General features: G+C 51.7%; 1 protein-coding gene across 5 annotated transcripts; it reads left to right on the top strand.

Annotated features, from left to right (window-relative positions):
• The first annotated feature begins 265 nt into the window (after positions 1 to 265).
• VPS37C (VPS37C subunit of ESCRT-I) lies at positions 266 to 27,899 on the top strand. 5 transcript variants are annotated; one of them, XM_060018985.2, is made up of 6 exons: positions 266 to 344; positions 1,501 to 1,590; positions 21,780 to 21,878; positions 24,892 to 25,063; positions 25,810 to 25,892; positions 26,686 to 27,899. In XM_060018985.2, the coding sequence occupies exons 3-6, from the start codon at positions 21,786 to 21,788 to the stop codon at positions 27,373 to 27,375; spliced, it is 1,038 nt and encodes a 345-aa protein (XP_059874968.1). In that variant the 5' UTR covers positions 266 to 344; positions 1,501 to 1,590; positions 21,780 to 21,785; the 3' UTR covers positions 27,376 to 27,899. The 5 variants fall into 5 exon arrangements, with proteins under 5 accessions (XP_059874968.1, XP_059874971.1, XP_059874967.1 ...); XM_060018988.2 differs by lacking the exon at positions 21,780 to 21,878; XM_060018984.2 differs by lacking the exon at positions 1,501 to 1,590 and having other exon boundaries at positions 285 to 340.

The following is a 27,899-nucleotide window of genomic DNA, read 5'->3' as shown; positions in this document are numbered from 1 at the left end:
AATGGGCGGTGTCCCTTCTGGGGGCGGGGCAATGGCCTGCGGGGGGCAGGCGTCCACCAAGCGCTAGAGGGATCTCGTGGGCCTTCCCGTGGGTGTGGTCCCGGGTGGCAGCTAGAGTGTGTGTGGCGGGGACGGGAGGACGGTGTCGGGGTGAATCAGAGGCCTCCGGCGCGCACAACGTGCTGCGGGACGAGTGGCGTGGGCCCCAGCTCCCAGCGCCCGGACGTTGAAAGGGGGGGTCACATCCGGCGGGAGGGGGCGGGCCTCGTGGACCCCGGAAGTGTGGGCTCCGGCTCCGATTTAACCCGCGACAGCTGTGGCGGCGACTGCGGCGGCAGGGGTAGGTGAGAGGGGCCCGGGGAGGGGCAAGGACGGGGATGGGGGCGGCGCTGGCAGTTGCTCCCGGCGCGCCTCCGCCTGCCCGCCTCACCTTGGCAGAGGCTGGTGATTGGGCGCGAGGGGCGCGTGACTCCGGCGGAGGGCCGGCGCCCCTGCCCCTCGCAGTGGGAGGGCGGGAAGGAGGGAGGCATCGCCCGAGCTCCCTGCGCAGGTCGCGCCTCCAGCACCCCACCCCCTCACCGCCACCTTTCACCCTCCACCCCCTACTTGAGCGTCCTGCTGGTCACACATTTGGTGACGTTAGAGCCAGTTTGCCCATTGTATAGGCGGGGAAAAGAAGCCTAAGAATGGGGTTTGACTTGCCAGAGGGAGTCCAGCGGCAGAACGGGGTGTGAGGGACGCTCTCAGGGCTATGCCCTTTCTCCAGGGCAGTGAGGTTGTGGCTTTTCAGTCTTGATTCTGTTCTTATCCTTTATTCCGGACCCGGACTTGGGCTGCCCAGCATCACTGACCACTCCCTATTTATGGGCCTGCTGGGTACAAAGGTCATTGGTGTTTGTGAATCTCCAGTGTGTGCCTGGTTCCTCCTGAATTTTACTGGCAGAGTTGACTCCACACCTCAGGGTTTCAGTCCTGAAACCCTGTGGGAATGTCCACTCTTAGCTCTGGAGACTTCAAAAACTCACTTCCCTTCACTTCAGCAACATCCCAGTAGTACTGTTGCTGACTCAGGCCTTTTCCACCCTCTTCATTGGCTCCCTGCCTCTTACCCAGGAGTCCCATTTCCTACTGCTGTACCCAAGATGCTGCCACCTGACTGTCAGGCTGTGACTGGCAGCCCTAGAGCTGGAAGTGGTGGTGACCAAGGGATTTGGAAAGGAAAGACTTTCTTTGGCTATTGTCCAAAGCTGCGACCCTGGGCAGGCCTGAACTCTGGTTCTGGATGGGAGTGAGGACTTGGAGTGAAATACTGGACCCTGAAGTGAGAGTTCTTGGCAGTCATAATGTCCAGAAAAGCTTTTTTCCTAGATATCTGAGAAATCTGGCTTGGTGCCTTTGTAGTTTCCGTTAGGTAGAAATTTTTCTTTGTAGATTTCATCTGGGCAGCTTCTGATGGCTGTGTTTTGTTGTTGTTTGTTTGTTTGTTTGTTTTTAAGGTAGCAAAAGCTCTGATTTCTTGCTTGGCTGCCATGTGCTATTGGCAGTGTTCTGGGGGCTTTGTGAACATACTGGATTCTGGGAACACTCAAGGTAGGTGATGAGCCCATTTTGCAGATGAAGTAAGTGGATAGTAGAGATGTTAGGTAGGGTGCTACAGCCAGTAAATGGCCAAGTTGGGATTTAACCCATCAGTCTTATTTCCAAGCTAATGTATTTGCTGGATGTTAAGAATCATCTGTGATGCTTGTTAGAGATACAGAGCCTCACCTCTGGATATTCTTGCTTAGATTCTGGAGAGAGACCCAGGAGTTTGTGTGTTTTTTTTGTTTGTTTTTTTTTTTCGGTACGCGGGCTTCTCACCGCTGTGGCCTCTCCCGCCGCGGAGCACAGGCTTCGGACGCACAGGCCCAGCGGCCATGGCCCACGGGCCCAGCTGCTCCGCGGCACGTGAGATCCTCCCGGACCGGGGCACGAACCCGCGTCCCCTGCATCGGCAGGCGGACTCCCAACCATTGCGCCACCAGGGAAGCCCAGGAGTTTGTATTTTTAACACTTGCACTGGGTGATTCTTACTGTAAGGCAAGTTTGGGAAGCACTGCCTTAAGGAGTTTGTAGATTTGCTGAGCTTGGAAGTGAAATTATTTCTAAGGCTTCTTGTTATTTTTTTGCTTATTGCTGTGTAATTTGCTAATCTGCCGTTAAAAGGGCATTGGGGTAGCTAGCTGTATGAATCATCTCTTGAACACTGTTGGCCAGTCCTAGTAGGGTTTTTCCAGACTGACCTAATCAGATCAGCAAAGACCTTGTTTTAATCCGATTGGATCTCTGTTCGGAAATTCTTTTAGTTTCTCCTCAGAGTCTGGAGTTTTCAGAAGGTTCCAGTTCATTCCTGGATAGTTGCCCCTTGACAGAGAGATCTCTGTAAAGGCAAAGGTCTGTGAGCTTTTGGGAGCTTTAAAGGCATGTTTATTTAGCAGGTGTTTCCTCCACTGCATTTCTCTCCCCTTCACTGGTTTATGTCAAAGGCTTGAGCAAATACCAAACAGCTTTGTTTATTGTGATTTAGCTGGGGCTGACAAGTGGAGTCCCTGGGGCTTAGGATGGGCCAGACAGGGGAGGAGAGGGGACACTGAACCATGGAAGTCAAACGGATAACCCAGGTCAGTTATGCCTAGCCTTGAAGACATGTTAAGTACTGCTAATTTATCTGCTCCCTCCTGGGCAGAATTAGAAGTAGTGAAAGAGGCAAAGTCAGCATTATGCTGTTACTTTATTCTTCCTCTGTCCAGTGAACACTGATTTCTAATTTAATTTCTTTGTAAACAGAGGAGGTACTTTGTATGCTTTGAACCGTTTTAATTTACTGTTCCATATATAAACATTTTGGGGTGTTATGTTCTTTTGATGAATTGGCCTCCTTTATCATGAAATGACCCTTTTAATCCCTGATAGTGTTCTTTGCTCTGAAATCTACTTTGTCTTGTTTTAATATAGCCAATCCAACTTAAAAAAAATTTAGTGCTAATGGATTGATATCCAGAATATTTGAAGAATTCCTACAACAGTGAAAATACAAACAACCTGATTAAAGTGGGCAAAGGACTTGAATAGACATTTCTCCAAAGAAGGTATACAGATGGCCAGTAAGCACATGAAGGTACTCAACATCACTAGTCATTAGGGAAATGTGAGCCAAAATGACAATGAAATACCACTTCACACCCATTAGAATAACTCTTGTTAAAAAAACCCAAAAAACACCAGAGGTATTGGCAAAGATGTGGAGAAATTGGAACCCTTATTTATATTACTGGTGGGAATGTAAAGTGTGCAGCTGCTGTGGAAAACAGTATGGCAATTCCTCAAAAAATTAAAGATAGAATTACCGTATGATCTAGCAATTCCAGTTCTGGGTATATACCCTAAAGAAGTATAAGCAGAGACTCAAACATATATTTGTGCACCAATGTTTCTGGCAGCATTATTCACGATAACCAAAAGGTAGAAGCAACCCAAGGGTCCACTGACAGATGAATGGATAAACAAAATGTGATACATGCATACAATAGAATATTATTCAGCTTTAAAAAGGAAGGAAATTTTTGACAACATGGATGAAAATTGAAGAAATAATGCTAAGTGAAACAAGTCAGTCACAAAAGCATAAATATTGCATGATTCCTCTTATATAAGGTTCCTAGAGTAGTTAAATTTATAGAGACAGGAAGAGTGATGGTTGCCCAAGGCTGGGGGAAGGGAGGAACGGAAGTTAATGTTTAATGGGTACAAAGTTTCAGTCTGGGATAATGAAAAAGTTCTGGAGGTGGATGGTGGTGATGGTTGTACAACAGCGTGAAAGTATTTAATGTCACAAAACTGTACACTTAAAATGTTTAAAATGGTAAATTTTATGTATGTTTTACCACAATTAAATTGATAGGGATTTAAAAAAATTAGTGCGGTGTATCTCTTTACATCTATTTACTTTTGGACTATTTGTGTCTTTATTTTTTTTTTCTTTTTTTTCTTTTTTTTTTTTTTTTTGCGGTACACGGGCCTCTCACTGTTGTGGCCTCTCCCGTTGCGGAGCACAGGCTCCAGACCCACAAGCCCAGCGGCCATGGCTCACGGACCCAGCCGCTCCGCGGCATGTGGGATCCTCCCGGACTGGGGCACGAACCCGCGTCCCCTGCATCGGCAGGCGGACTCTCAACCACTGCGCCACCAGGGAAGCCCCTGTGTCTTTATTTTTAAAGTGGGTTTCTTGTAGGCAGCATATAGATGAGTTTTGCATTTTGTGAAATCCAGTCTTAAAAATTCTGCCTTTTAATTGGGATGTTTAGACCATTTACATTTAATGTGATTATTAGTGTAGTTGGGTTTAACTCTCAAGGTCCTTCTACTCCACCGTCTTGCTCCAGGTAATATGTTTTAATTTAACATGAGCGTGTCACTTGGGCTGTTTCCTTTGCAATTCCCTCTGACAGCTGTGCTCTGAGTCTACTTGTTGGGTAGACATCCTGTCAGAGGTTCCTCGGTGGGGTGCTGTGCCTGAGGGGCAGGCCTTGAATCTGAGACACATGGGATGCTGGGCGCTGGGCCCTGGTGGGCTCCATCTCTGCTCTAGAGCGCAGTGTATGGGGGATCTGCTTGCATCCGGGGCCCAGGTTACGTCTCCTACCCAGGTTTGCATCTGAAGGGTTAACGACTCTAGCTGGGTTTAACTTTATCATCTTGCTGCTTGTTTTCAATCTGTTCCATGTTCTTTCTTCCCATGTCCCTTTTTTCCTGACCTCCCTGGGACTGAGCTGTTTTTATGATTCCATTTTATTTCCTTTGTTAGTTTATTAGCTGTAACTGTAACTGTTTTTTTTTTTTAAGTGGTTGCTTGGGAATTCCCTGGCGGTCCAGTGGTTAGGACTCGGCACTTTCACTGCTGTGACTCGGGTTCAATCCCTGGACGGGGAACTAAGATCTGGCAAGCTGTGTGGTGCAGCCAAAAAAATAAATAAATAAAAAGAAAAGAAAAAGAAAAAGAGTGGTTGCTTTAAGATTTGTAGTGCACATCTTTTTTTTCCTTCGCTTTATTGCGCTTCACTTTATTGCGCTTTGCAGATACTGTGTTGTTGTTTTTTTTTCCCATAAATTAGAGGTCTGTGGCAATCCCACATCAAACAAATCTGTTGGCACCACTTTTCCAACAGCATTTGCTCACTCATTTCATGTCTCTGTGTCACATTTCGGTAGTTCTCGCAATATTTCAAAGTTTTCCATTTTTATTATATTTGTCATGGTGATCTGTGGTCAGTGATTTTTGATGTTACTACTGCAAAAGATTATGACTCACTGAAGGCTCAGATGATGGTTAGCATTTTTTTAGCAATAAAGCATTTTTAATTAAAATTATCTATTTGTTATATAATATCGGCCGCTATTCTTGATCACTTCAGGCAGGAGAGGAATTCTTTTTCTTTTAACGTCTTTATTGGAGTATAATTGCTTTACAATGGTGTGTTAGTTTCTGCTGTATAACAAAGTGAATCTGCTATATGTGTACATATATCCCCATATCTCTTCCCTCTTGCATCTCCCTCCCACATAGTATGCATCTTTAACCTGTCACAGTCTATCCTCAAGTGATCTTGTACAGCACTTTACACTAACAATAGTATACTCTCATTTCCTCCCTCCTGGCCTTTATGCTGTTGTTGTCACATGTTTCACTTCTATGTGTGTTATAAATCCTGTAATACATTATTACTGTTTTTGCTTTAAACAGTGAATTATTTTGTAAAGAGATTAAAAAGAAAGGAAAAGCTCTTTTATATTTACTTTTTAATATATATTACAGTTTATCATTTCCAGTGCTCTTTATTCCTCTCTGTAGATCCAGATTTCCACTTCGTTTTACATTCCTTCTGAATTGAGGACTTTTAAAAAACATTTCTTATTCTGCTGGTCTGTTGGTAATGAATTCTTTTAGCTTTTGGATGTCTGAGAAAGTCTTTATTTTGTCTTTGTTTTTGAAAGATATTTTTCCTGAATATAGAATTCTAAGTCAGTTATTTTTCTTTCAGCATTCTAAGATGTGGTTCCAGTGTCTTCTGTCTTACATTGTTCTATGAGTAATCTGCTGTTGTTCTTATTTTTTTTTTCTTCTATTCTTATGTGTCTTTTTTCCTTATGGCTACTTTTCTTTTATTACTGGTTTTAAACAATTTAATTATGATGTGCCCTGGTGTAGTTTTCATATTTCTTGTGCTTGGGTTAATTGAGTTTTTGGATCTGTGGGTTTAAAACTTTCATCAGATTTGAAAACTTTTCAGCTAGTAATTTGTCAGGTATTTTCTCTATTCTCCTCTCTCTCTTCTATGGGGACTCCAGTTACATGCATTTTAGGATGCTTAAAGTTGCTCCACAGCTCTCTGATTCTCAATTTATTTTTTCCCCCATCTTTTTTTTTTTTTTTTTAAATTTGTGGTTTGTTTTGCGTAGTTTCTATTGCTCTGTATTTAAGTTCAGTGATCTTTTCTTCTTTAGTGTCTAATCTGTGGTTATTTCCATCTGGTATACTTTTTATCTCAGACATTTGTAGTTTCCATTTCTAGAAGTTTGATTTGGGTCTTTTTTATATTTTCTATGTCTCAACTTAACATTCTCAATCTTCTTTAGCATCTTGAATATATGGAATATGGTTGTAGTAACCATTTTAGTGTCCTTGTCTGCTAATTTTCTTATCTGTATTTTTGAGTTTGTTTTACTGATTGATTTTTTTCCTCATTATGGATCATATTTTCTTGCTTCTTCGTATGTCTGGTAATTTTTGATTGGATGTCAGATGTTGCGAATTTTACCCTGTTGGGTGCTGAATATTTTTGCCTTTTTATAAATATTCTTGGCATTGTTTTGGGACACTGTTAAGTTACTTGGAAACAGTTTGATCCTTTGATGCCTCACTGTTAAGCTTTGTTAGCTGGGACCAGACCAGCCTTTAGACCAGGGTTAATTTTACCCACTACCAAGGCACTACCCTTTTCAGTGCTCTACTGATGTCCTGTGAGTTAGGAAGTATTTCCACTCTGGTGAGTGGGGACACAGATTAGTCTTGGCTCAGTTTGAGGCCCAAGGATTGTTCCCTCTAATCCTGACCAGTACTGTAAACACTCAGAAGAAAACTGGAGGGGGACTCCCTGCAGATTTCCAGAGTTCACGGTGTAGCTCTCTCCTCTCTGGTATTTGACCCTGTGAACTCTGGCTACCTTGGCCTCCCTAGATTCCCAACTCTCTCTTCCCAACTTGGGGAGACTGTCAGGCTCTGCCTTGGGTACCCCCTCCTTGTGCCATGGCCTGAAAGCTCTCTCTAGACAGTAAGTTGGGTCAATTGTAGAGCTCACCTCATTTGCTCCCTGCTCCCGTCCCCCGCTCCCACCCAGGAATCCATCCTCTGCTGCTAGATATCCAATGTCTGAAAACTGTTGTTTCATTTATCTTTTCTCGTTTGTAGTTGTTTGAGGCAGGAGAGTAAATCTGGTCCCTGTTGCTCTAAGTTTGCCAAAAAGTGGAGGTTCCCGTGCAGTCAGCACTTGCTGAGCACCTCGCTAGGCATTGACCTCGGTGCTGGGATGCAGACATGAATGAGACGTGCACTGGGCCCTTGGGGAGCTCCCAGTCTTGCTGGAGAAACATGCTGATTCCTAGGTAGTAATTGCTGTGTGGTACTTACAGGGCACAATGGGAGGGCAGGACGAAGTCTTTGGGAGAAGGAGCAAGGAATGCTTCCCAGAGAGCTGATGGTGAAGGATCAGCAGGCATTTTCAAATTAGAGAAGGTGTAGGAAAGAAATTTTAGGCAGAGGGAATTGTAAGAGCAAAGGCAGGGCAGCAGAGCTGGGAACTCCCAGAGGGCAGGATCCTTGTTGTATTGATCTTTATAGATGTGGAATACTTGTCAGGTGATTGGAAGCATGTTGTTCGTTCTGGGAATAGGTAGAACAGAGAGTCAGGATGAAGTCTGCAGCCTGTGGGAGAGAGGAGGGAGGTCTAGCTGGAAGGAGAGGCTCGGGGTCTGCTGATGCAGGGCCTTGTAGGCCAAGCCAAGGAGCACAAGATTTTGAACATGATCCTAAACACTGGTTTTTTTTGGTTTGTTTGTTTTTTGGCTTCACCAGGTCTTAGTTGCAGCACGCGGGATCTTTCATTGCGGCATGGGCTCTTCGTTGGGGCGCGCGGGCTCCTCTTTGGTTGTGGTGCGTGGGCTCCAGAGCACATAGGCTCTGTAGTTGAGGCATGTGAGCTCAGTTGCGGTGCGTGGGCTTGGTTGCCCAGTGGCATGTGGGATCTTAGTTCCCTGACCAGGAATTGGACCCGTGTCCCCTGCATTGGAAGGTGGATTCTTAACCACTGGACCGCCAGTGAAGTCCCAAACACTGGGTTTTTTTTAAAAAAAGTTTTCAGCAGGGTGCAAGAGCTCTGATCGACTGCGTTCTCTGGAGGTTACTGGGGGATGTGGAAGAGGGCTGGAGAGGGCTGAGTCTGCTAGAACCAGGCAGGCAGCTGCTGGGGAGGCTGGCTTGTGGTGGACGTTCTGCACCAGGATGGAAACGAGTCCAGAGCTGAGTGCGGCCGCTGGTATGGCATTGCCACCTCTAGCCTGTTTGACGATAGCCTTTGTATAGATTCCTGCCTGAGTCCAGAGTAGACCTGAGGAGGCTCAGGCCTGGTTTCTCTTTTTCTGTGGCTACACTGTTGCCCCCAACACACCTGCCTGCCTCTGCTGGAGCCAGAAGTTCGTAGGGTCAGGCATCGCTGGCAGGGGTAGGGTCCGGAGCTGCCCCACTTTATACTAGCCTAGGATGGCCCCAGATCAGCAAGAAAACAGAGTCTCATCATCTCGGACTTTGAACAGACACGCTTGAGTGACCCCGTACAGACTCCTGTTATTTGTCCTGAGTGTGTCTTTGGCTTGACCTTAATCTTGATCCTTCCTTAAGGATGGTTGAACCTATGTGGTCAGCTTGATCTGCAGATTAGAAAGCGTGGGGTGGGGTGGAGGACTGACAGCTGCAGTGTGAGATCCCTTCTGAGTCACCTCAACAGTTGGGATGGAGGAGAAACAGATGGAAGTTCAGTGGGAAGAAGCTGAGGATGGTTTTCTTCTCAAGTCAGAGCCAGGGACCAGACAACGAGGACGCTTCTCTGAGTGGCCGGGTTGTGCTTTACTGTCAGGAAGTTTCAGGAACAGGCTGCTTGTTAGATGACCTGTTTCTTGGCCATCGTCTTGATTGAAGCTGAATGCTGTTGATCAGAGTTACATCCAGCCATCTGAGTTCCGTCGCTCTGTTGACTGATGTGGTCTCTGGAGGAATCTTAAGTTTTCTGTCCTTAGTGTCCACGTGGGAGGGGCTTGAGTTGCAGAGGTAGGAATGGGCTGAGTGTGTGAGCTTAGCCATGGTGATGAGAATCATGACCCTTTATTGAGCCCAGCCTGAGAGCTGGGCATTAGACTTCCTGGGCACTAACTCATTTCATCCTTATAAAAGTCCTCTGTTACTGACGAGACCGACGTATGGAGAGATTAAGTAAGCTGCCTTTGCCCTTTCTTGCTTGTCTCCCAAAGACTCGTCCTGCCCTGTGCTCTGTGAGTCCACGTAGCAGTTACTACGCAGAGCCCTCCTTCCCTCCCCCTTCGCCCTGCTGGTGAGGCATCACTGCTGGAGGAGGGGGGCTTGGGCAGGGTGTGGGGCGGGGAGTGTTGGGATTAGCAGGGGTGAGGGGTTAGGGCAGTGATTTTCCAGCTGCCTTCTGGCAAGTTGCCTCGGGGGCCCCCTTGAGGTCAAGGGGAAGACTGAGCTGGGAGAGTAGGGCTCTCCCCCTGCCCCTTCGCCCAGAGCATGGTCTCTGTGATCTGTTCCGTGCGCTGGGGGTTTGAAAAAGTTTCGGAAAGCAACAGGAGTGGGCACACCAGGCAAGTGGGAAAAGAGGATGGCGGCGGCACATCCTGACAGCATGGCAGGCTGTGCTTAGATGGCTCCCAGCTGGAGGGTCAGGGTGGGGGGAGATAAGCAGAAGAGGGAGGGAGGGAAGGAGGGAAGAGATGGCTAGCTTCAGGGAAGGTTGGAGGGAGGTGGAAGCAGTGTTTTAAAAACAATGAATCCAGAGGTGCCTGGCATATTAGAGGTGGGGAGACCCACTTGGAGTTTGTGGAAGGGCCGGGATGGAGGCACCTAAAAGACATTGGAACAGCGACTAGATAAAACCTGGTGGTGGACGTCAGAGGTGAGGAAGACGGCCTGGAGAGTTAGAAGTTAGGGTGAGAAGCTGGAGGATGCTGATGGAAGTGGAGGTTGGGAGGGGAGTCTAGTTTGAGGAGAAAAAAGTGCCCCCTGCACTTGGCCCAGTAAACAGCTCATCATTCCTGGGTCTTCTCACTTGGGGGCCTGCCTCTGGGAAAAGAGGTGTCAGATGGAGTTATTCAGTGAACGCAAGGAGGATTCGCTCATGTAAATATCAATGTAAAGATGATACTTTCCTTCCAAAAACCTTGTCCTGAGAGATTGTACATCCCTCCTGTAGATGGGCCCCCTTTATATTCGTGGACCTTCGTTCAGATTGGTGTGGAGCCCGTTTCAGAAAGCCACACCCTCTGCTTCCCTCTGGGACCTGTTCTTTCAGAGTCCTCCCCCACGAGCCTAACTGGGTGCCTGGCAGGGTTGTCAGGCAGCATTTTACAACAGTAAGTTTTGTAAAGGTGTGAGAATGTATGAATCGATGCTACCTAGCGCTTGCTTGGTGGTTTTCCTAGCACCTCCAGAAGGTTTCATGTTTATTTCTTGTTAAGTCCTCATAACCAGCCCATGAGGTTGGTAGAGATAGTCCCATTCTACCAATCAGAAGCAGAATTAGGAGGCTGAATAACTTGCCCAAGGTCACGTAGCTAGTAAAAGGTCAAGCTGGGGTTTGAATCCAGAATATTGGACTCTCAAGCCCTGAACTCTTTCCACTGCTTTTCACACTGTCTTAACCGTTCAGCATTGGGGGCTATGGAGGGCGCTCTGACTCCCAACCCCAGAAATTCCTTAGAAAGAATGAAAACTAAAGAAGTCTCCCTCCTGGAGCATACACACCAACTTTTCAGATTGTTGCGGCAGGTTAATTCGACGGTGCTTTGGGCCAGGTGAGAAGCGCAAGATGGTTGGTTTGCTTTTATCAACTCCTGTGGGAAGTTAGGTGACTGAAGGCCTGGTTACTTGATCGCGTGGCTGGAATCATCCTGGGAAAAGAAAAATAGATCAGGTCAACACGTATTTCCTCATTACGCAGCAGGCTTAGAAAGGTTTCTGAGGCAACCACAGGTGTTTCTGACGAGAGGGGTGGGATGGGGCCAGTTCCCTATAACATGTGCAGATTGAACTGTGCAGGTTGCTATGGTAACAGCTTCTTATGCTACCATAGGGAGACGTGGGAAACTTACAAGAAACCAAAGGCCTTTGCAACTCTTCTTGCAGTGTGATTTCAGGCTTGAAGTAGCCGGCAAGGAAAGGTTGGCTGGTAACTGAGAGGAAGGGAGTAATTGGAGCCAGTGCTTTTAGCTCCTGGTGGAGTCAGGAAAATGGAAGCGCCTGGCTCAGTCACAGTTCTGTGTCATGGTTCAGAGGTAGCGGTCATTTTGCTTGACTCAATATTGAGCCCCGGGGGTGTCAGGAGTCGCCTCTAATCATCGGATTGCCCCCCCCTCCAGGAGGCAGAATAATTAATACTTGTTTAGGGCGCAGGAGCTTGCAAAGCTCTCTCAGGGCCGTTTGCTCGTCCCAGGCACACACGCGATCCCCAAGGTGGGATTATCATCATGGTGCCCATTTTCCCGATGAGGAAACTGAAGTTAAGGGACTTGATCAAGGTCACACAGCTAAAAAACTGAGGAGCCAAAACGCAAACCCAGGGCGTCAGTCCTCAAATTCTGTGCGTTTCTACTCTGCACCCAGCCAGGAGAGAGCTGGCACTAATTGTTTAGGCAGAAGCAAGGGACAAGGGGCACTGCAAGGCATCTCTAGGACTGGCACACCTTAACTCTGATCTGAGCACCCTCACACTTAGAAAATGCTGCGTTTTGCTTTCAGTCTTTACTTTCTTTTTTTTTTTTTCTGAGTTTATCCTTGCATAGGATCTGATATCAGTTGAAACTATTTGTTGTTGAGCTGAACCGTCCCGGGAGAGATCCCTGTTGAGCAAGAGCCGTCAGTACCTTGCTTTCTTTTCCACCTGTTGAGGTCAGATCTGGGGGGCTGTCCTGAGGTGAGCGCTCGCCAGCATCCTCTCCCCACTGGGACATTGTGCAGCCTCCCCCTCGGGGAGTGGTGAGGAATGGCACGGCTCTGGCCTGGATCCACTAGGGGTAGTGTAGTCGCCTCTGGGCCTCACTATCTTCCACTAGATCGTGTTCGCCGTGTCCGAGGTATGTGGAGCTCGATTTCGTCAAGATAGGGTAGTGGAAAGAAGTCGAGGCCAAGAGACGGAAGCAGCAGGGGCCGGTGGCTGGAGACTTCGCATCCCCTCCCAGCGGCGTGTGGCTTCCCAAGGCCCAGGGGCTGCACCTGGAAGCTGCCTCCTTGGTTCTGGCTGGCGCTGCTCTAGCTATGTCAGGCCCCGCACAGTGCTCTGTGACAGAAGGTGGGCTCCAGGACACCTGAGAAATGTCTGTCACCTCCCCCCTCCCCTCCCCCCACCCCTCCTGTAGAATCTCTCCTCCTCGCATGTGTCTCTCATGGAGGGTATGGTGTTGATTTCAGGTGACAAACCACAGCCCACCCTGTGTTTGTTACAACTTTGAATTGGTGACTGAAATTTAAAAGTGGGGCGATGTCGCAGTGATCTGGATTTCTAGCCTCCCTTGGAGACCCGGCAGGTCTGGCAACGCTGGACCCCCCCTCCTACCTGCAGGAGGTGCCCGTGCTTTCAAGAGACACGGTGTCTGACATGCCTGCCTGGCCTGTGTGGGCATCTGGGTTTGTGACCTCTGTGGAGGTGAAAGCTGCAGAGGAGACAAAAGAAAGGTAGGAAGGAAGGAAGGAAGAAAAGAAAGAAGAAGAGAAAGAAGGAAAGAAAGAAGGAAAGGAAAATAAAAAGAAATGGGAAGGAAATCTCAAAAAGAGGGGATATGTGTCTACGTATAACTGATTCGCTTTGCTGTACAGCAAGAAACTAACAACATTGTAAAGCAACTATACGCCAGTAAAAATTAATAAATAAAATAAAAAGAAAAGCAAGTTTTTTTCCCAGGGGTTGTTAGGAAACGGTGATGCATTTTCTCTTCTTGGTGGAGGGAACGCAGATTAACACCTGCTCGTTTCCCATCTCGTCCCGGTCTCATCTCCTTAGAGTGGGTGGTGTCGCCCCGCAAAGAGCTGTCGTCGCTATACCTGTGCATGCCGTGCAGCTGCCTCCTCTTCTCAGCTGTCCTCACCCCGTCTCCGGCCTTGAGCATCTGCAGTAGCTCCCACGACGGCCCGGCTGTCACCTGCCCCCGACCTTCTGATTCCTGCCCCAGCACGAATGGCTCCAGCGATGAGGACCTGTGGGCTTCTCACGCCCCCAGCCCTCCGAGCTGACCCCCTCCCCACTTCTCACTCTGCTCTCACCTGGATTCACCATGATTTGTTGTGAAGTGTTTCATTTTTTGAAACCAAACTGAGTTCCTAGAGAGCTAGCTTCAGTTTTTACATAAGGCTGTGTCTGGCACATAGTCAGGAGTCAGTAAATGTTTATTTCCATCCCTCTGCTCCTATTTATCCTTCCTCCCTTTATCTGGGGCCTTGTCCTGTTCTTGGTATATAGTAATTGCTCATTAAATGTTTATTCAGTGAAGCAGGAAGAAATGAATGAAGGCTGAAACAGTAGAAGCAGCCCCGTCCTCAAGTCCCTGTGTCTTGCCCACCAGCTGACTGCCTCGTTCTCTCCCTGCCTCTGGCTGTTTTTCTGCAAGCATTACCCTGCGCTGTCTATGTGCCGGCCTCTGCTGGGCCCTGGAAATACAAAGGTGAACGAGAATTCTCCTTGCCTTCAAGGGGCTTGCCTCTCCTCACTTCAACTCTTCTCCCCTGGGGCAGACCTCGGGTACCACCCGAGAAGTACCCATCATCCTCCTGGGCACCGTGGTAACTGGGAGGGGATCTAGCTCAGGGCCTGAGTGCCCAGGGCTGAGGTCGTTGGACTTGTCAGGCCTCCAGAAACAAAAGTGTATGGACTCTGCGTCCCTAAATAGCTTCGCAGTAACCCCCCAGTTCTCTATACTTGGTGGCATCCCTGGTGGTCGTGGCCACTTTTAGAAGCTCTGGTTTGGATTTTTTCTGCCACCTTGGATGATCCAGAAGCAGAACACTGACGGCAACAGATGCCCAGACTTGGGGGGCACCTCCTTTATGGGCCTTGGGCAGAATATTGTCCTGTTCTCACCGCCCCCAGCCCCCCAACCTGTTTTTCAAATTAGGAGAAGTGCTTGTTGCTCTCAGCCTCGGTCCTCATCCTTGGGTGACGCAGGATCAGGTGATGTCTGTGAACTTCTGAAAGAAAGGCACCGGTAACGTCCAGTGGTGGACAGTGCTGTGATAAATCTTGTAAGATGGAACTTGCCCGCTCCTCGGGCCTGAGATGTTGTCAGCGGGCACAGATGTGAGCCACCTCCACCCGGGAGGCAGGCACCGAGGAGGGCCCAGGCGATCCGTGACTTGCACGGGTTTGTAATCTCTGCATCTTGGATGACCTTATAACTAAATTCTACCCTTATCGCTCCCCTGTGTCATTTGTGAGATCAAAATACCGGAGATGGGAAGGGACGCTGGCCTCCGGTCGTTCGACCCCAGCAGTGTGTAGGACCTTGGGCAATACAGCCGTTTATAGGACCTTGGGCAATACCCTTACTGTTTCTCTCTGGCTTTCATTTCATCGCTGAAGTAGGGGTGATTATGCCCTGTGTTCACTTTACTTACTAGGCTGATTATATAAATTAATGGGAGAGTTTGCAAAGAGGGCTTTGAGCTGTGGGACCATCAGGGTCCCATTTGACAAGTAAGGAAAATTGAGTGGGGCCCATTTGGGTGCGGGATCCTGAGCACACCTATTCCAGAAGAAATGGGGACGGGTGGCTCTTCCACATGCCAGCAGCCTCTCGTGGAGCGGTGTGAGTGGAGGTGGCTGGGTGGGCAGAGCCTGGTGGAAGGAGCAGTGGCCGGGTCAGGGCTCCTAGCTCTGGTGTTCCCTCTCTTGTCTCCATAGGCAAGTTACATGCCACTCTACCTTAATTTCACCAACTGTGAAATGGGCATCGTAGAATTGAGAGGGATGTTGAGTTAGAAACCAGAAAAGGTGGAATAAGAAGAAAAGCACTACAGCCCACAGCCCACCATGGCCGAGTACATTTCACCTGAAAACTCGCTATGTGGAAAGAGGTCCGCTTCCAGTAGTATCGAGGACTTCGGAATATGCAGGCTGACCTCGAGAGTTCATTCTAATGACCTGCATGAAATGAAGGTATTTCATACCTGAAGTTCTTGAGGCATTTCAAACATGCGTGGCCTGCTTTGAAGTCTGCAATGAAAGGGAATTGACACAGGAGAGACGCTTTTTATGACCACAGGGCTGAGATGGTCTTTCTTCTTTCTGTATTTGAGAGCAGCGCTCTTTCCCAATCAGGGAATGGCGGAGATAGTCATCCCCGAAGGGTGAGGAATGCCAGGTTCAAGGCTTTGGCGCATACCAGCAGAATGGAATCCTCTTCCCTGGCCAGGGGGCCTGATCCAGGGAGATCGTGGTCTAATTAGGGGAGCTGTGGGTTTCATTCCTTGCCCTTTTGGGGTGAGTTCTTGCTGTCTAAAAGACACATGATTGTCCAGATCACCAGGTAGATAGATGTTTCAGGGATTTTTGCCGCGAGGAGTTTATTTTTTTCTAAGCAACAGTTTGTTTCTTTTCTTTCTTTTTTTAAAAAAAATATTTATGTATTTATTTATTTATTGGCTGTGTCGGGTCTTCGTTGCGGCTCGTGGGATCTTTCATTGTGGTGCACGGGCTTAGTTGCCCCGCAGCATGTGGGATCTTAGTTTCTGGACCAGGGATCAAACTGTCATCCCCTGCATTGCAAGACCGATTCTTAACCACTGGACCACCAGGGAAGTCCCACCACGAGAAGTTTAAAGCCATCAAACAGAACCAGGTGTGGGGCTTCGGCTGGCAGAGGAACGTTATCATTTGGGCCGGTGGTTGGAGGGGAAGGCATCTCAGGGGGCCGTGTGTAGTGGTACAGGGGGTCACACACTTCAGGACACCCTGGAATCACCCTTGCTTATTTATTTCTTGATTGGCCACCATTCTTTATTGAACACAGGGAAGTCTCCTTTCTTGCTAAATATCTACAGTGACTTAGTACCAGACTTTGATGAGTTACATCCTTGCCTCTGCTCCTGTCCTTGTGGAAGCAGCAGCCTCACACAGGTTTCAGCAACATCAGGGACTTTGTGTGACCTGGGACTCTCAGGCCCAGGGGGAAGGCTGGGCGGCTTTGTCTTCACAGACTCACCTGCGGACGCCCACATGCACTACAAGTTCAAGAAGGATGGACGTGCACAAGGGACACATAGAGGCATCAGTACTACCCTTTGGTCAGCCCCATTAGTACAACAATTCAGTGTGTTGTAAAATACTTGAAAGTTTTATGAAGATTTTTTTTTGGTGACTTTAATCAGAACATTTCCCTTTTGCGGGGGCGGGGGGGAAGTGGCTAGTGAAGGCAAGCCCGTCTGGAAGCCAGGCCCCTCGGGGCTGCAGGGTGGGTCCTACATCAGCACCTCCTGTGCAGTCAGATGAGCTCCCTGGGCCTTCTGGGCTGAGAGGCCCAGCGTAGGCCCCCTCGGCCTCTCCCTGCCTCGGCCTCTCCCTGCCACGGCCGGCGTGCAGCGCGGCTCTCCTGGTCTGCTCGGAGCCTGACGTGGCGGGTGTGCTCGTCGTGTGGATCTCCCTGTGCAGGGGGCAGAGCTTGGGCTGTCCTCTCCAGACCGTAGCCCCCACGTTCTGCTGGTCAGTCTGGACACTGTGGTGGCCTCACGTGGTGGCGCTCAATGTCAGGCCATAGACATCTGAACGGTAGTGCGTGTGGGGTCCTGGCGGAGACTTGGTAGAAACGGCACAGGGGGACTGAGCCCCCGATTCTCATCCTGCCTCGCAGGGACTCGTTGACAAATCCCTTCCTCTCCGGGGTCTCTGCTTTTCCTCTGTCAGATGAGGCTACACCCGCCTGAGTGCCCTCAGAGAGGAAGGGGCAAGAGGACGACAGATGCTAAGCTAGCTGGACACAGGTAGCTCAGTAAAAAGGAAAACTTCATTAAAAGTTAAATTAGTTAAATTATTATGCGAAGTGAAATAAGTCAGGCAGAGAAAGACAAGTACTGTATGATTTCACTTACGTGTGGAATCTAAAAAACAAATGAAGAGGCATAGCAAAACAGAAACAGAGACATAGATACGGAGAACAAACAGGTGGTTACCAGAGGCGGGGGTGTGTTGCGGGGAGGAGAGAAATAGGTGAGGGAGACTAAGAGGTACAGACTTGCCGTTGCAAAATAAATGAGTCAACGAGTATCAGATGTACAGTGTGGGAAATATAGTCAATAACTAAGTAATATCTTTGTATGGTGACTGAGTGTAACTAGACTTACCCTGTTGATCTTTTTGAAATGCACGGAAATGAATTACTGTGTTGTGTAATAGGACTAACAGTGTTGTAGGTCAGTTATATTCAAAAACAAACAAACATACAAATAAACTCATAGAAAAAGAGATTCGTGGTTACTAGAGGCAGGGGGTGGGGGAGGGGGAATTGAATGAAGGCAGACACAAAGCACAGACTTCCCATTGTAAGATAAGTAAGTACTAGGGATGATAAATAGATCATGATAAATATAATTTATAACAATTTTATAGATTTTCACTTATAAAAATGTAATTTATAATAGAGGCAACATAAGTATAATTAGCACTGTATGTTATATATGAAAGTTGTTAAGAGAAAATCCTAAGAGTTCTCATCACACACACAAATTTTTTTCCTATTTTTAAAATTTTATATCTGTAGGAGGTGATGGATGGTCATCGTTTCATGATGTATGCAAGTCAAATCATTATGCTGTACACCTTAAACTCATACAGTGCCGTGTGTCAATTATATCTCAATAAAACTGGAAAGGAAGGAAGGAAGGAAGGAAGCTGAGAAGCTTCCTGGACTAGTTAAGGCACTGCCAATTCCTGGCCTGGTGACCTTGGGCACCTCTCAGGGCCTCGTCTGTGAGGTTGGATAATAGCGAGACTCACTGTGTAACGTGGGTTTGAGGGTCCTGGTAATGGCAAAGACCTACGTAGTGCTCACTGCGTTCCAGGTACTGCCGTTTTACAGGTGGAGAAACTGAGGCACAAACAGATTAAATAACACACCTAGTAAGTGGCAGAACCAGGCTTCAAATCCAGGCAGTCTGGCTCCAGAGTCCATTCTCCTAACATCTAGGCCAGTGGTTCTCAAAGTGTGTTCCAGGGACCCCTGGGGGTGTATCTCTGAGACCCTGTCTGGCCACCTATGAGGTCAGAACAGTTTCCACAACCTAAGACGTTATTTTCCTTTTTACTCTCTTTCTCAAATGAGTACAAGGGGAGTTTTCAGAGGGTTCACGACACGACATCCTTCTGATGGCTGGTGTGTGTGCTTTCATACTGTGTTTTAAAAATCTCTCACTTTTAATTTCGATACATATATCAATAGCTAAAATCCACAGAAATGAAAACTCTTTGGGGTCCTCCGTAATGTTAGGAATGACAGGTGTCCTAAGACCAAAAGGTGTGCCTTTGGCTCTCGAGGTTGTGCTGCCTTAAAGGTGGTCTCATCCAGCATGGATGTGGTAAATGGTTGGGGAGAGTTGGGGCCCGTCCTGGGGAACTGCGGCTCTATGTGGGGCTCTCCCACTGGGTGTGTGGTGGGCACGTCTGGACCTCCTGGGGCCCTCGCGGATGGCACTGCTGACGGTGCCGTTTGTGTGCGGCCAGCCAGCTGCCCACCCTGGAGCTTCCATCCTCAGTCCAGGGGTGTCTCTGTGCTCAGCCCTGACTGTGGGAAGGAGCAGACACCCTTCTGTGGCAGATCCCGCTCTGGGTGGAGCCAGGATGGGTGCCGTTGAGGCCCAGCAAGTTTGGGCTGTGTTGGAGGCCTCAGTAACAAATCAGTGACTTCTGTGGTGTTGGATCCTTTTGCCAGCATTGTTCTAGGCCAGGCCTCACGCTGGCCAGAGCTTTGCCTGTGTCGACTGTGGCACGAACCCATTTTACAGATGAGGAGGCTGAGGCTCAGGGTGGGTCCACCGTGCAGGGCCCCACAATGGCAAGTGGCAGGGCCCAGGACTCAGATGAGGTGAGTCTGATCGAGTCCAGGCCCCTGATGTTCCAGGTCTTCAGCATGTTTCTCCGTTCCTCCTGTGTGTCCAACTTGTGGTGGACTCACTGGGTTTGCAGTGTAATAGGGTGGGCCTCCCCATTTCTGCTCCTTCCCCGGGCCCCTGCAGTCTGCCGTGCCTCTGACCCAACCTTTAGCCCAAGGGTTTTGGGAGCAGCAGAGTGAGGTGTAGACAGAGTGCAGAATTTTGACTCTGCCATTTGTAACCTTTCTGATCCCCACCTGCCAGTGGGACGGTGCTGCCCCCTCGCAGGAGTAGGAGAGACAGCACGTGTAAAACTCACGCTGCGATGCTCAGTAACCAGTGGCCTCCGTTTCACATGACTAGCAGCGAGCTGTCGTCTTTCTCAGAATCTGGCCCCGGATCAGCTGCATCGGCGTCTCTGGGAGAGCTTCTGGATTTCTGGGCCCGACTCTGGCCTACGACACAGGGCTCTGAGGGTGGGGCTGGGGCACCTGCATTCTCAGCAAGTGTCCCCCCAGGTTTAGGTGCCCATCGAAGCTTGGCATTCCTTGTCTTGGAGGTTGGGGGGTGACATTCAGCCCTCAGTAGGTAAAAGAAAGTGGGGGTGACCCTGTTTGGGTAGCTCTTTATCAGTAGGGTGACCATGGAATTTGTTGTCTAAACCGGGACACTTTTTATTTTATTTTTTTTGGCCATGCCGTGCGGTAGGTGGGATCTTTGTTCCCCAACCAGAGATTGAACTCACACCCCCAGCAGTGGAAGCGAGGAGTCTTAACCACTGGACCACCAGGGAAGTCCTGGGACACTTTTGAGCGTGAAAAGGGGCACCTTTTATAGCTACACCGGGACATGAGGGGTAAACCCGGACCCTCCTGACAAATGGGGTCGTGTGGTCTCTGTTTATTGGTTTCTCCTTTATCTTTCTGCCGCCCTGGGAGATGCCTTCCCTTACTAGTCCAGACGAGGAAGCAGGCCTGGAGCTCACCTCTGGCTGCACAGTCATAACCCTGGGCCTCGATTCCACGGTGGCCCCTCGGCCCAGTCGTCACTCCCGCTGAGCCCTGGCGCCAGGGGTGGGGGCTCCGGGTTTCTGTAGTGTTGGCATCTTCGGAAGATTGACAGAGCCTCTGTGATGAGAAATGAGGACTATAAGACACACATCTAGAAAAGATAAAAGCATGAAAGGAGAAGATCCTGTCAGTAGAAGGGAAGCGAGTCCTGGTGCTTCCTCTTCTCGCTGGGGCTCCATCCTGGGGCCTGCTTGTGACCCCTGTGTCACACAGACATCAATCGATGTTCCTCTGGGCAGAGCGACAGGGAGAGGACTGCTGAAACCAGGTCTTCTGTCAAAGCAGGCGTCCCATTCAGGTCGGTCGATTTCTTTTCCTTCTGGTGGCTGTAGGGCCAACTTGGTGGTGATTTTTTTGTCCTTCGCTGACAAGGGCACGCATGTGACAGTCTGGTTTTTTAAAAATAAATTTATTTATTTATTTTTGGCTGCATCGGGTCTTCATTGCTGCGCACGGGCCTTTCTCTAGTTGTGGCGAGCGAGGGCTACTCTTTGTTGCGGTGCACGGGCTTCTCATTGCCGTGGCTTCTCTTGTCACGGAGCACGGGCTCTAGGTGCGCAGGCTCAGTAGTTGTGGCGCGCGGGCTTAGTTGCTCTGTGGCATGTGGGATCTTCCCGGACCAGGGTTCGAACCCGTGTCCCCTGCGTTGGCAGGCGGATTCTTAACCACTGCGCCACCAGGGAAGTTCTGACAGTCTGTTTTGTGGCACGTGGAGTGGATGGCTGTTGCAGAGAATGCTTGAGGGAAACCCAAGGTGGTTGGTGCACGCTAAACATAACCGGCAGGGAGGCTCCTGAGCCTGTGGTGTTAAAGCCAGCAAAGCCCCCATGTGGAGGGTGGGTGTATTTAGGGTTCAGGCAGGAGTGGACACCTCCCAGAGTGTGTGCTGGCCTCAGGGCTCACAGGCGGCCTTGGGCCGAGTTTAGTCTCTGCCCCTGGCTGTCAGCCTCCCTCCTCCTGCCTCTCCTGTCTGCTCCTTGGGGAGCTTCATCTGGCTCTGCCGGGAATCATGGTTTTGCCTCTGACCGTCCAGTGCCTCCGTGTAGCCTGCTGTTCGTGGTCTGGGTGGAGGAGCAGCTTCTCGGTCTCCCTGGGGACGGGGGTGGTTGGGGGGCCGGACTCTGACCCTCCTTGGTCCTCCCTGTGGACTGGAGGCATCGTTGGGAAACTCCAGTTGGTCCTTTGACAGACGATGAATATGGGCTTGGGAGTCCCTTCCCCCTGAGCAGTCCCTTCCTCACTTCAGTGTCGTTCTGTGCTCCCAGGGAAAGATGGAGACCCTGAAAGACAAGACCCTGGAGGAGCTGGAGGAGATGCAGAATGACCCGGCGGCCATCGAGCGGCTGGCCCAAGACTTCCCTGAGGTAGAGGAGGGCTGTCACGGGGCCAAGGATAGCAGATGGGACTGAGGCCCTTCTTTTTTAATTTAATTTTATTAATTTTTATTGGAGTATAGTTTTTACAATGCTTTACAATGTTGTGTTAGTTTCTGCTATACAGCAAAGTGAATCAGCTATACATAGACATATATCCCATCTTTTTTGGATTTCCTTCCCGTTTAGGTCACCACAAAGCATTGAGTAGAATTCCCTGTGATATACAGTAGGTTCTCATTAGTTATCTTTTTTTTTTTTTTGCGGTACGAGGGCCTCTCACCGTTGCAGCCTCTCCCGTTGCGGAGCACAGGCTCCGGACGCGCAGGCTCAGCGGCCATGGCTCACGGGCCCAGCCGCTCCACGGCATGTGGGATCTTCCCGGACCGGGGCACGAACCCATGTCCCCTGCATCGGCAGGCGGACTCTCAACCACTGCGCCACCAGGAAAGCCCCTAGTTATCTATTTTATACATAGTGGTGTGTATACGTCAGTCCCAGTCTCCCAATTCGTCCCAGCCCTGAGGCCCTTCTTAAGGACACTGGCTTGTTGGGGGTTTGGGCCAAGTTTATCTGCCTGTTCTGTGGCCTTCACCCTGGCCAGGCTGAGGAGCCCCTGGGGTCTCAGTCTAGTTCCTGGGCCCTCTGGGAGTTGCGGGGGTGCAGTGCCAGGAAGTCCAGGGCCCCCGCGCCAACTCTGGCACCTGGTGCCTTCCGGGACCCGCATGCCCCAGGAGCCCCCACACTGTGGCTCCAGCCTGGATTTGGAGGTGGTTCTAAAAGCACTGGTGCCGTTTCGTAACCGCCTTTCCCCAACCGCCTGGCCTGGCCCTGCGTCTGCAGGGGAGCCGTTCTGGGGCTGGGATTAGGCTCATCTCCTGTTTAATCCCTTCCCTATCATAACAGACACCAAACCGTCTCACTTCCTAATCGTGGTCCTCACGGGAATAAAACAACCCTTCTGAACGTGCAGAGGTTTACACTTTATAAAGGGCTCTCCCCGCCTTTTCCGGCGCCTTGACCCCGTGACTCCCCTGCGAGGTCGGAAAGGTCAGGTGACCAGATGTGGCCACAGAGCTGGACGTGCCCACGGTCCAGCCTGTCCGCGGCTCTGCACGCTGCCGCCTCCGCCCCCGATGCTTGGGAGACACGGACACAAATAATGCCAAGCTCGTTGGTTGGCCTTTGGAATGTGTTTCCATTTTTGCTGATGACAAGGGAAAAATGAAGGAGGGCAAGCTCCCTAGACTTTCAAAACCCCTTGGACCAGGTTCCTAGCACGGGCTATAAGATGGTAATTGAGTCACCATGGGATTGTGAGGGGAGATGGGAGCTCTTTGAGTTTGGGATGTGGACTTTGCTGAGAGAAAAGAGTAGGGGACCTCTCTCCATGTGGAAGAGTGTGAATATCGGGGTCTTCTGATGGGGTGCTTGAACTGTCTTATTGACCGATCAGGGGCTTCCTAGGGAACCCCTAATGGAGAAAGATTTGGGGGAGGCTCTGGGGAAAGGGGGCAGAAACGGGTAGGACCAGGTTTAGGGGAAGATGACACGGCATAGATTTACTGGTTAAGATCCAGGGAAAAGGCAGTGGAGGTATACAGAGGACATGTCCACTGAGGATCTGGGGCCCCGTAAGGGGCAGCTGAGCAGAGGGCTTCAGGCCCCCCGCTCTGTGTCAGACACATAAGAAAAGAAAAGCTCTCCCGGCTGATGAAAGTGAGACTGGAACTCCGCAGTGCGGGCGTCCCTGAGTCAGGGTGCTTGCTCAGTGGTTCCAGAGGGTATTGGTGGCAGCAAGGCAGACAGCCCAGGAGTGGGGCAGACCTGAGAGGCCGTGGCCAGGCCCCATGACTTCTGGTAGCCGTGGCGTCTCTCTTTCCAGTCCGGAGCAGGGGAGCAGGCTCCAGGCCCACCACAGAGCGCAGCGCTCGAGGCCCTGTGGCTGGGGACCAGCAGGATGGCAGCCCCCGGAAGCCCCCTCCTCCAGGACGCCCATGGCCTTCCTGCGTCTGACTGGGGACGAGCCAGTCAGGCTTGGCTCGCCATGTGCCCACCGTGGTGGAGAAGCTGCCCAGTGGCTCCCGCGTGGAAGCTGGTCTTGCCAAGCTGTGCTCTGAGCCCTGCTGTGGGTGCTGGTGCCACTGGTGCTGCTGGCGTCCCCGTTCCCTCAGGGGTGTGGGTCTGACTCTCTGCCCTCCTGTCAGTAAAGAGGACCCCCTGACAAATGGACAGGGCTTCAGGTGAGAGCAGGTCTGGGAAGGGTTCCCGAGGCTGCCGCCTCACCGGCTGGTGACAGCAAAGACCTGGACGAGGAGAGAGTGCTGCTCAGCTTGGGGGCGTGCTTTCAGTGGGGCACATCCAGGTGCAAAGGTTGGCATCAGAGCCTCGGGGGCCACGGGTCACCTGTGCCGGTGGGAGTCCTCAGCTGGTCCTGGGGACTCCCCTGCGGTTCTTGGGGGCCTCTGTGTTAGCTCATCTGAGCAGCTTCTCTGTAGGACACACCTGTGGAGGAGGCAGGGACAGGTCCCTCTGGAGTCGGTGTCACGGGCTGGCCCTGGCGTTCTCACTCCTCACACTAACTTTATTTGGGGGCTTCGTTGCGTGTCTGGCCTGTGGTCAGGTCTGGGCCACATCAGTGCACCTCAGAGGAGGTCTCTTGACTCTGAATCCCGGGGGCAGGTGGTTGGGACTTGGTCCTTCCCTCCTAGGAAGGCTCTGACTTTCTCCGCCCCCCTCCCTGGAGCTCTGCACAGCCTACGGGGGAGTCTCCTCCCGCTCGTCTTGTGGCCCTTCGCATGCATCCACCACGTAGGCTGTGGGGTTAAGGATTCGGTGAGGTGTCTGGTTTGGAGTGCTTTGCTCAGAGTCGGAACCTGGGTCTGTCTGACTCTAGTTGGGGGCTGAGTGTTGCCCGGCCCCGCCATGGTGAGTGACGGGTCCAGCCCCCTGCGAGCTGAGTGGTGGTGTGGTGGGTCTCACGGTCAAGTGTCCTGCTCTGTAGGTCCAGGACCTGCAGCTGGAGCGGGAAATGGCACTGGCCACCAACCGGAGCCTGGCCGAGCAGAACCTGGAGTTCCAGGGTCCGCTGGAGATCAGCCGCTCGAACCTCTCGGACAAGTACCAGGAGCTCCGGAAGCTGGTGGAGCGGTGCCAGGAGCAGAGGGCAAAGCTGGGTGAGCGACCGGCCCCGGGGGTGTGCACCGGGGGCGCCTCTGTCCACTCAGGGTCCCCGTTCCTGGTGGGGCTGGGGCAGCTGCTGGAGTCACGTGGAAGGACAGAGTCCCTCTCCCTCCCCAGGACAGGAAGGGGCCAGCAGTCACTGTGGGTCACCATGTCCCCAGCCCTGGCTAAGTGCTTTAGCAGCCATCTGAGGGTAGGTGCTGTCATCATTCTCGTGTCATAGATGAGAGGAGTGAGGCTCAGGGAGATGCAGGAACGTGGCTAGGGCTCCACAGCTACGTAGAGGCGGAGTTGGGATTTGAATCCAGAGAGCATGCGTCCTGGGCTGCTGCTGGCCACTCAGCCAGCCCCGCTCTGGTGATTTGTGGAGCTGGTCCGGGCTCTCTGTGTCCCAACCTGCCGTCTGTGAAGGTGAGGGGCTGTCCTGGTCCTGAAGGTGGGGGACTTCACGCTCAGGCAGATGAAGTAACTCCCTGAGAGGAAGAACAGGATTGGGGGGTGGGGAGGGTGGGCTCCAAAGCCTGAGGTCTCTTGCTTCCTGGGCTGGCGTGGAGGGGCTCAGCTGAGCTCCTCTCTGCTCAGGAAGGGAACCGACCAAAAGTGGCTCTGCTGCGGACCCCAGGGCGTTGGCTGGGCCCCCAGCACACAGGACCCTCAGAGAGCCTTGCAGAAACCTTGGCCGCCACCACGGAATCCAGAGGCACTTTTGAAATGTCAACCTTTCTGCCCTTCCTTCCAGAGAAATTTTCTTCAGCACTGCAGCTAGGGGCCTTGCTGGACCTTCTGCAGGTAGAAAGCATGAAGATTGAAGAAGAGTCTGAGGTGAGCTGGCCGTTGACACCCCCTCTTCCTTGAACAGTTGCCCCTGCAGCAGGAGCCCTCGTCCTGAGCACCAGTGTCCGCAGGGCGTGGGGCCAGGGCTTTAGTCACGGCAGCGGTGCATGGCCCCTCCACCGGAGTCCCAGTGGAGGCCCTTTTGGGTGCAGAGAACAGGAACCCAACATCACTGGCTGAAGCAGAAATGGGCGACAGACAGCACAGCCGCGGGGCAGCTGGCAGGCCTGGGTGGGAGGGCAGTGCAGTAGGAGCCCTCCAGGGCTGAAGCCAGGCCCCCAGCCCCTCCCCACTCCTGGGGCTGCCGGGTCTCTCTCCTCTGCTTCCCTCTGGGCCTCTCTTCACTCTCTGTGGGCAGACTGGCTCTCTCCACATGTCCATGCTCTGGGTGGAAGATGCTCCCCGGTCCCACAGCCCCTGGGCTGGGCTGTGCTAGTGACCAGGGGGCCAGTGTCCATGTGGCCAGTCGACACCGTGTAGCAGCTGCTGTGAGCCTGGCACGATGCCGGGGTGGGGACGGCGGTGGCCATGACAGGTGGTCCCCGCCCTCTGGGGGCTGATGGTGAGGGAGACAGAATAAATAAACACACGCTTGTATAATATATCAGCAGTGAGAAGGGCCATAGAGAGAAATTCCCAAAGCGGGGGGCGGGCCAGAGAAGACAGGCAGCTCCTGAGCCTGGCTGGGGTGGGAGGGTCGCAGCTGACCTCTGACCCGGGGGTATTCAGGTGGCCTCGATCCCGGCAGACCCCTGTTGCCACTGGAGCTTATGTCTTCCAGGCCATGGCTGAGAAGTTCCTGGAGGGCGAGGTGCCCTTGGACACGTTTCTGGAGGACTTCTCCTCCATGAGGATGCTGTCCCATCTGCGCCGGGTTCGCGTGGAGAAGCTCCAGGATGTGATGAGGAAGCCCAGGGCCTCCCTGGAGCTGGCTGGGGACGCCCCTCCTCCCCGCCCACCTCCCCCGTCTCTCCCGGGCCCCCAGGCGACGCCCCCTGTCGCTGAAGATCAGCAGGCTCCGGAGGCCCCTCCCTACCCGTTGCCCTACAGCCCCTCTCCAGGCTTGCCCGTGGGCCCCACCGCCCAAGGGGCGCTCCCGCCGGCCCCGTTCCCTGTGGTGTCCCAGCCCTCTTTTTCCTACAGCGGGCCTTTGGGTCCCCCGTACCCATCAGCCCAGCCAGGACCCAGGGCTGCCGCGGGCTACTCCTGGTCCCCACAGAGGAGCACGCCGCCCCGGCCGGCCTATCCCGTGGCCCCCACTTGTGCCTCCGGCCCTGGGTACCCCGTGGCGGGGGGCCGGGTCCCCGGTCCTGGTTATCCTCAACAGCCCCCCTACCTCTCAACAGGAGGAAAACCTCCGTACCCCACGCAGCCCCAGCCCTCAGGCCCCCTTCAGTCGCCCTATCCCCCTGGGCCTGCCCCTCCCTATGGGTTTCCACTGCCTCAGGGTCCTGCCTGGCCTGGGTATTAGGCGCGGTCCTGGCCCTTGGCCCTTCCCTACTTCCACCTGTACCACAACCTTTGGCCGCCCCCCGCCGAGATTCGAGGGTCAACTGGAAGTGGAGTTGGCTCCCCGTGGACTTGTGTCATGCGTGGGGGCCTGGAGGGACTTGGCTGGGAGCACACAGGCCTGGCAAGGCCCCGGGCAGTGTGACTGGCTTGGCTGTGCCGGACGGCCCCAGTGCTTGCTGGCCTCCTGGGGGAAGGGCGCGCCTGCTTTCGGTGGCTGCCTTTGGCTTTCCTGGTTCTCACCAGGCAGGGCGTTTGGTCCTCTCTGTGGGCTGCTCACCCCCTCCCTCTCCTCTGGGATTTGGCATGTTCGACCGAGGTACCCACGCTAAGGGATGCAGCTCTCTGTGCGTCTTGGGTCCATTCAAGGATGGCCTGCCCCACGCACCATGGCAGGGTTGGATCAGGGAGAGAGAACAGAGTTAGGAAAAACACTTAATGATTTCTAAGTCACGCAAAACCATAACTGAACTCCGACAGGCTGAT

This window comes from Delphinus delphis, chromosome 8 (genome assembly GCF_949987515.2).
Source record: "Delphinus delphis chromosome 8, mDelDel1.2, whole genome shotgun sequence".
NCBI classification, from domain to species: Eukaryota; Metazoa; Chordata; class Mammalia; order Artiodactyla; family Delphinidae; genus Delphinus; species Delphinus delphis.
This window is presented reverse-complemented; position numbering and strand designations above follow the sequence as displayed.

What these genes read in the sequence shown, in the direction of transcription:
- VPS37C (XM_060018985.2), top strand. Translation starts at nt 21,786, where the DNA reads ATGGAGACCCTGAAAGACAAGACCCTGGAGGAGCTGGAGGAGATGCAG. An exon ending in TGGCCCAAGACTTCCCTGAG is followed by an intron (nt 21,879 to 24,891) that starts GTAGAGGAGGGC and finishes CCTGCTCTGTAG; the next exon opens with GTCCAGGACCTGCAGCTGGA. An exon ending in GGAGCAGAGGGCAAAGCTGG is followed by an intron (nt 25,064 to 25,809) that starts GTGAGCGACCGG and finishes CCTTCCTTCCAG; the next exon opens with AGAAATTTTCTTCAGCACTG.